The sequence below is a fragment of the Carassius carassius genome, chromosome 34 (assembly GCF_963082965.1).
Source record: "Carassius carassius chromosome 34, fCarCar2.1, whole genome shotgun sequence".
In the NCBI taxonomy this organism is placed as follows: domain Eukaryota; kingdom Metazoa; phylum Chordata; class Actinopteri; order Cypriniformes; family Cyprinidae; genus Carassius; species Carassius carassius.
In genome coordinates, this window is record NC_081788.1 from 10606752 (window position 1) to 10615541 (window position 8790).

At 37.8% G+C, this 8790-nt stretch overlaps 1 protein-coding gene across 1 annotated transcript in view; it reads right to left on the reverse strand.

Moving 5' to 3' along the window:
- LOC132115465 (transmembrane protein 132C-like) overlaps positions 1-7911 on the reverse strand; it is a 212975-nt gene extending 205064 nt beyond the window's left edge. The window contains exon 1 of the mRNA XM_059523958.1: positions 7081-7911. Coding sequence (XP_059379941.1) covers positions 7081-7126 — 46 coding nt within the window. The 5' untranslated portion in view covers positions 7127-7911. The remainder of the gene's footprint in view (positions 1-7080) is intronic.
- Between the last annotated feature and the right edge of the window lie 879 nt (positions 7912-8790).

Consider the following 8790-nt stretch of genomic DNA (forward strand, 5'->3'; position numbering starts at 1 on the left):
CATAAGTGCATACGGTATGGGCAGCTTGCATGTTTTGGAAGGCTCTGTGAATGCTGAAAGGTATATAAAGGTTTTAGAGCAACATATGCTTCCCTCCAAACAACGTCTATTTCAGGGAAGGCCTTGTTTATTTCAGCAGGACAATGCAAAACCACATACTGCAGCTATAACAACAGCATGGCTTCGTCGTAGAAGAGTCCGGGTGCTAACCTGGCCTGCCTGCAGTCCAGATCTTTCACCTATAGAGAACATTTGGCGCATCATTAAACGAAAAATACGTCAAAGACGACCACAAACTCTTCAGCAGCTGGAAATCTATATAAGGCAAGAATGGGACCAAATTCCAACAGCAAAACTCCAGCAACTCATAGCCTCAATGCCCAGACGTCTTCAAACTGTTTTGAAAAGAAAAGGAGATGCTACACCATGGTAAACATGCCCCGTCCCAACTATTTTGAGCAGAAATCAAAATTGAAATGAGCTCATTTTGTGCATAAAATTGTAAACTTTCTCAGTTTAAACATTTGCTATGTTATCTATGTTCTATTGTGAATAAAATATTGGCTCATGTGATTTGAAAGTCTTTTAGTTTTCATTTTATTAAAATTTAAAAAACGTCCCAACTTTTCCGGAATTCGGGTTGTATTAGAATGGGTCTATATATACTATATGGGACTTTATAGCCAACCTTAACCCATCAAACATTGAGTAAGTGCCTTGGTAAACCCATGTTACAAGTAAAATCTTTAAAGTTTATGCTACAATTTCAGTGTAAGGACGCAATTCCCACCATGAAGTGGAAACATTAGAAAACAACAGCAGAAAAGTTTCTCCCACCCTTCCTTCCTCGACTACTGTACTTCATTAAAAACACACTAGCTCATGTTTACTGTTATGCGCTGTGGCAAAGAGACACAGACCAAATGAGAACAGGCAAGCTCCCACGTGGAGGATATATATCTTTATCTGTTCATTATGAGCGCTATCTCAAAATATCTGAAGAGAGTGAAATACAGGCATTAATAATAAGCAAAGCCGTCAAATATTTACTCAGGGATAAATGAAATGTCATTAGGTTATCTAGGTTTTATACCTTAATGATATTTTAATTAAAAGGGTGATCCTCAAAAAAAACATTGTGCCATTTGTGCATGTTTTTTAAATCACATATTTGAAAAATAACTTAATGTTTAATCTACCCAAAAAATCTGATTAGTGGTCATTAAATATGGGAATTTCAGAGGCTGAATATTAAACTTCTAACCCCAGTTCCAAATACTAGGTTACAGCTTGTAATTCATACATTTAGATTTACAATACCATCATTCTAAAGTTTAGGGTTTCTTTCTTTATTTATTCATTTCTATTTTTCAAATTCAGCATTTTCTTAATTTTCAAAGCATTTAGGAAAAAAAACTACTACAGTGAGTTCATGATATCTTCATTTGAATAAAGGCCAAATTAAAGAGAAAGAACATTTTATTCTATATTATGCATTTATCTATGACTCTCTAACGTGAATAATTTCAGTAGTTAATCAAGGGAACACCAATATGATACAACTGGTGCCACTTCCTAAGAATCAAGCACTGAGGAACACAAAAACCTTAAATATTACTTGAAATTTCAAAAGCACATTTAGAAAGCAGGATTGGAACAATCATGGAACAATATTTCTGTAATAACTGAGCATTAAGAAGTTAATGGATAACAAATGGCGGTACATGGGAGAGGAAAAGAGAAATGATTATTGTTTATAAATGTTTATCATCATCAAGGATAATATTAAATTCAAACATGCCCTTAAACTGAATTCAAAACATGCAAAACGATGTGATTAAGTAAGTCATACTGCTCTGTAATAAGTCACCTGCAATCCAATGAAAGGTGAATCCAAACATCAAAACCTGTGATCTCTGGTTAATGGTGAAATTATTGGAAAAAAGAGCACCTTGTGTTAAATTCAGTTTGCCCATTCAGCATGAGCACTTATTAATGTTTAATGAGCAATCACTTGAACCACTTGTAATGGTACACTATCAAACAGCTCATCACACTGCAAATTAAAGGGTGAATTCTTTAGTAGAGAATAATCAGCAGTAATTCTCCTGTCTGATCGCTATATGATATAAAGAATCCTGACAACTGTGTATATTGAGTATGTTATAACAGGGTAATAATGTATTATTCGTAACATTGCTGTTGTTGTTTTTTTCATATTCCACTATGTTCTTCCCTCAACTTGCCTCTCCCGTCTCAGTGGGTTTCAGGAGTGATGATATTACTACGCCTGTGATTATCGCGTTTTGGAACCAACTCTTCATATATATATATATATATATATATATATATATATGTATATGTATGTATAAATGTATAAATGTTTTAATACTGTTCAAAGTCATCATATGTACAAATAAAAATGCAAATGTTATTTCGGAATGCTCAAAGTATATATCTATATACAGTGTGAATTAATACACTTTTATTAAAGAAGTCACAATGAAAAACACCCAAACTCTATATTTAAAAACTAAACTATAATAATAAGATGCAAGCATTTGAACTTTTCTCAACTTTCTTGTGCTATCACTACTTGCTCCGCTCCACTGTCAATCCCACAAATCCCTGTGCGAACCTGCTGCAGAGCTTCTATAGACAATACCTTGAATATGCCTGCTCGTGTCCGTTTACTTCATGCCAGTGGACATGTACAGCAACTGTTGCTTAAACTTAGGGTTAGGTTTTTTTTTTTTTAAGATTACCCAACCAACAACATCGTAACATCACAACCACTCAGAACACCTTGAAAGCCACAAGGCAACACCCTGACAACCACCAAATAAGTTAAGCACCAAAGGCAATTTCTTCAGTAAAATGTAGGCTAATTATTCTTGCAGTTGCAGATGGTGTCTCTAGACTTCTACAACGTGACCTTGACAGAAGAATCACTGCGACATAATGTTTATCCTTACGAGTTATAATGTGACTCTTTGTGTAATTACTGCATCTCTTTTCTCTTGGGTGCTTTTAAAATAACTTCATTATTCTTTCTTGTTTAACCACCACATTTCTCTTGAGAATATTACACAACAACATGAAGAAAGTGAGTTTTTAAAGAAAGCTCACAACAGGGACGGGAGAAGATCAATGAAAAACAAAGTTCGGAGTTGAAGGTATTGCTGGACAACAGGCTGAATAAAAAAAATAAAAATAATAAATCAAAAATGCATTCATGCATTTGCACCTAAAACACGAACAAGAGTTTAGCCAACTTCACACTGTACACAGACGTTCATAAAATCCATTTTGATATTGAAATCTGTCCCAGTAGTGCTGTAATCTCAGTGGGCATTAGAGCAGCTCTAGGGTAATGAGGCAGTTTGAGCAGGATGGCTGGTTTTGGTCCCAGGTGAGACAAATGCTTAACCAATGAATATGATTTTCAGTGTATAAAACTACAGCTTACATGCTTCAGTACTCTTCAAACATAGTGGAAAACTGCTCTCAGAAGAGGGAGAGCATTATGGGTATACATGATATTATCTGAAGGTATAGTCTAGAGTATATTAAAGTACCACTGCTGTGCTGACTTTGACATTCAAAAGAATGTCTAGGGTTTCTAAAACAGTTCACTAACACTAAATACAGATGCAGATGTCTAATGAACTTGGGAGAGCTTCAAGGAGTGGACTGAATCTGGAGTCAGCGCATCAAGAGTGACCACACTCTTCAGGAAAAGGGCTACAGCTGTCACATTTCTAGAACCAAGCCACTCCTGTGCACGGTGCACAGTATACAATTTGATGCAGTTTTCATGAGGTTTTATGCATGTGGCCTCAGGACTCCTACAAAAGGGACTGACCTTGTCCTTGTCCATCCAATGGATGGCAAAGATCTTATTGTTACAACTTTTCTTGAAAATTGGAAATAGCATTTTAAATGTCATTGCATTGCATAAAATATCTTTTTATCAAGAAAAATATATATATATATACTTTGCCTTTTAAAATCGGCACAAACTTCAAGGTTGCATAATAAGACGTGATGTTCTGCTGTAACTCAGTATGTCTCTAGGCAAACAGGTCCATCATAGCTCAATAAAATGCACTCCATTAAAGTTCTGAGTAAAGCGGCTTTTTATCCAGATGTCATCCCTGAAATGGTGACAGCTGAGAGAAAGACAAGTGCCATAATTCACAGGCCATTTTATGTTTCAGTTTACTGAAAGATTTTGTTCATGACAAGGGAAGTGTCATATCCATGTCTTTAGAAAACTCCTGAGGAAACACATAATGGGAATTAAATTAAGATGTTAAAGTCAAACAGTGTTCATTTACCACAACAGCTCTTAAACAAATGAAGTCTTGGCCTTGACATGTTCTTTTGAAAGCGCCGATTTCAATTTCAACCTGTCACAGTGCTGGGTGTAATTACTCCAGCGTGACATAACACATCAAAGGTTTTAGTTTAATTTGATGTTAAAGTCATTTAGCTGTAGGGGTGACTTTGGTCCCAAGGAAGCTTTGTATATGAAAGTGATTTTTTAAATCCATATGAGGTGTGCACAATCCTAACAGGGTCCATATTAGGTATGCACAATATATTGATATTGTATTTGTTTATCAGATACTTTACATTTTATTTATGCATTCTCATTTCCACCTGCTTTTAAATTATAACAACTGATTTTTTTGCCGCATTCCAGGCAACCCATAACCTGTGTTTTTCCAACCTTCTACCCGTGAAAGTGCACCAGAACGGCAGTGAAACCCGTGACTTCCCACCCGTGAACTCGTAGATCGATGTACTCCCAGTTCCGAGTTCTGACGTCACATATCCAGCAAAACAAATATGGCAGCCCCTACGGATGCAGTGTTTATGCAGTTAAGTGCTACACGGTTAAGTGGTACATGGTAGAAATATAGTTTAGGACAATATAACGTTGTAATAAAATTAATAATCTAGTTACAATTCCTTGCACTCAGGAAGTTTTGCGTGACTTGCCTGGAATGCTACAAAGTCGTGAGTCATGGTTTGAAGCCGTGATTAACGGGCTCAGAAACCTGCCTGGAACATTTTTAATTAATCAAAAAAATATATCTGCATTATTTTGAAAATGATCAGTTTATCAGTATCATACTGGTGCACTGGTGTACCAGTTTCTCTGTAGAACTCATTCCTCAATCATTATTTTCACTTCAGCAACAGTGTGCCGTTCCAGAAAGCTCATACATCTCTCCAGCCTAATAATGAACCTATCCACTTCTTTTTTTCTCACAGTGCAAAACACTGTGAGTAATGTATGGGCCTCATGAACATCAAGCTCGAAGACCTGGATAATTCCAAGGTCATTCCAGCACTAACTACTGCATGTTCTCGCACAAGATTAGAACACTGAGGTACAGAGGGAGGAGGAGGAGGACAAAGACAGAGAGTGAACAAAACAGAGCAAGAAAGGAGGCTGAAAGAAGAATACTGAGATAATTTAATGGCGTTAGATTCATATGTCTATTTAACATTAGGACCAAATGCTCACAGTCAAAGTGCTTTAGATTTAATGGTGAGAGGTAATTTGACACAAAGATGTGTCAAATTACCCAAGGACCCCCAAGGACCTCTTTCATAATGGACACATTTCAGCTGCGTTTCAACAGACAAACCCAGGTAAATTCAGGTAAATCAAGCCACATTCTTTTTAAATGTCAAATATGCCTCGATTTACCTGACTGCACCCTGTGTAGTGAACCTGTGAAATGCTTACAAAACAGAAAAGGATACTGTGCTTTCTACAACTCTGAAATAAAACTCTGGAAAATCAGAACTGCAAAATCTGAACTTTCTTTTAGTCTAGTTGAGCATTCCCCACAATGAGGTCAAATTCTTCAAAACATACCACCATCCTTGTTTGACCACTGGACTTCTGAATTAACTGCTTCAAACAATGAGTGAATGAAAAGCTGTACCAGTGCAGAACGTGTGTGTGTGTGTGTGGGTGTGTGTGTGTGTGTGTGTGTGTGTGTGTGTGTGTGTGTGTGTGTGTGTGTGTGTGTGTGTGTGTGTGTGTGTGTGTGTGTAAGAAGGGAGGGAAGAGAGCGAGATATTTAAGTGCATTCGAATTCCACTAAGTAATGATAATTCCCATTTTCCGGGAATAGGTTCTTTTGAGCAGCTCACAGATGATTCAGTGATACTTTAACGTAACAACGTCGGAGTGTGGTCAAAATTTTACATGCTGTAACAAGTTCTAATAAAGCCATACAGTTAGACACGTAATAAAAATATATAGCAAATTCCACTCAAAGCTACACAAAGATATGTCAAAACACATATGCCTAAGTGTGAAACTATAAGTAGCCTAATACATTTGTACATTTGTGAGTAATATATTTAAATCCCACTTGAGGTCTCACATAATTTAAGTTTATGTTTTAAGGTTACAAATTCAAATCTAGGCCTATGACCCACCAGCACGTGCCACTGCAAAATTACTCCCCAGAACAACAACATAAAGCAACCCGTTCGCAGCTTTTCTTCCTGAACGACTGGACTGAAAAAAGCTTAATTAAAAACCAATATTGTGTTTATTGTGTGCGTTCAAGCAACCACAGCAAAGGCACTGCCTATTCTCGTATCCCTTTCTGTCTGTTTGTTAGACTACGATTTGAAAATGATTGTTGTCAGAGATTCTCGACGCAGTGAGTGAATTTCAAGTTGTTTGCTTGATGACCACTCGAGCCGATTCAAACCGGTTACACGATTCATTAAAAAGATTCGACTCGCCCTAGCATCGGATATCGCTGATCCCCGGCTGCCGCGCGAAACAGTCGGTGACCGTGATGTGTCGCGCTCGTTACGGTGAGATTCCTGTTCATGTCGCTCGTTCAAAAATACCACACACTGAGTTAAACATATAAGATTCAGAAAGGATCCAGGGTAGAGTTTTTAAATTGAAACTATGTTTTCTCTCTCTCTCGCTCTCTCTTTAGATCTTAAGCTATAGTGAAATCCCACAGTGCCATTAAGCACATTAATATAAGGTGCAGATGGAAAACGCCAGAACCCCTCTCTTTAGCTTACCTCTGAGCAGAATTACAATGAAATGCAGAGTATGGAGACGCAACATGTTTGTTCTCGACCTGTGAGAAACTTCTTACTGGATGACACGGCAGGGCAGTAAAAGTGAAAATGGTTCCGTTTGCGCGCGGAGAGATAGATGGTCACACAGCTGCGCGGTTAAGTTCCAGCATCGCTCTCGGAGGATATTCAGAAGCATTCATCATAATGTTCTTCACTTCACACCGGGGTCGGTTTACTTTACTTCAGGTCAAATGAACACCCGGTAACGCATTATTTTGGATTTATAGACTCTGTCAAGATCGTGAAGGATGCCGCTGTTTCTCCTCGTTGCGCGACTGACAAACATTCAGCTTTTCTCACATCCGAAGTATGTTCCCATGCGTCGCTGTATCCAGCTGCTTAGTCTGCGGTCTTTTGGTGTTAGGGAGCAGCTAGTGAGTTTAATTCCCGTCCCTTTGCTACTTTATTCTCTCTGGTGAAGTCTGTCGGGTTGGGTGTCGTTTCTGTGGGGTTTTTCCTCCTGAAGCGTGATGCGTAAGACAGGATCCGCGTTTCCTCCGCATCCGCTCTCACATCCTCTAATGCGGAATTATCCTGCGCATCCTAAAAGTTGCTCAAGCGCTCGTTTACACCATTGGCGCTTTCCACATCTTGGGTGTCGCTTAGAATAACCCGAGATGAAGAATAATAATTGTCTGGTTTCTTTCCACTGGAGATGGTGCTTCTTCTGATATTCAGCAACACCTAGAAAACAAATACCAGCAGCAAACGTGTGCTTAAAAATGAGTGCATGTGGGTTTGAAGAGGTCTTTCTGCGCCAACCTCTCCTCTCATCTCACTCACGCGCAGACACTGGCGAGTCCAAACTGAGGCGCAGGGTTAAAGCAGCACCTGAGGCACAACGCTAACATCAAGGGCTCCCCGCAGACTTGTTTGCTAATATGTTTTCCATGAACATGACAGTAGCTATCATAACACATTTCAGATTCTTCATAGCAGTGGAAATAATTTTGCCCTTAGAAATAAAAAGTTGGAGACACTGATGAAAAAAAAAAGTTATTGGTCGTTAATGTCTGTCTGTGTTTCTAAGTATGTAAGTAATGAAACATTAATTCGGCATGGCAGAAGTTCATTTACACGGGTTTGAAGATAATTATAAGTGACAATAAATATGATTATTTATAATCTAATTTTAATCACCCTAAAGCAATAGCGACTCCTTGTGGGTACAAAGTGCATTTACGCGTGTGGATGAGGTTTTATGGTTTTATTTATATTTAGGAGAGCATATGTCCTGAAATAAATGTGGAGACCAGCAAACAGTCTGTCAGGAAAATGGCTTAATAAACCTAATAAATGTCTTAATGAAAACCTAAAAGTGCAAAACTATAAGTGTGAGGATTAGATTTAGGAGTCTAAACTATCAGTCATCATTCTGTATAAAAAAACAATAGTCGATGGAAAGTCCACACCAACATAGAAAAACAAAATATGAATACGCAAAACTGTAAAAAAATAAGTTGATCATTGCATTGTGTCGTAAGCAAAAATAGTTTCTACACTGATTCTTATTCAGAAGGAGAGAATCGTGACAGATGATCTGAACAGATGACAGGCTTATATGTGTAGCTCATTCGGGAGTGACCTGCTTACATTTTTTCTCTAATGTCTAATTATGAAACTAATTTTGCATTCTAGAAGTCATTGTGT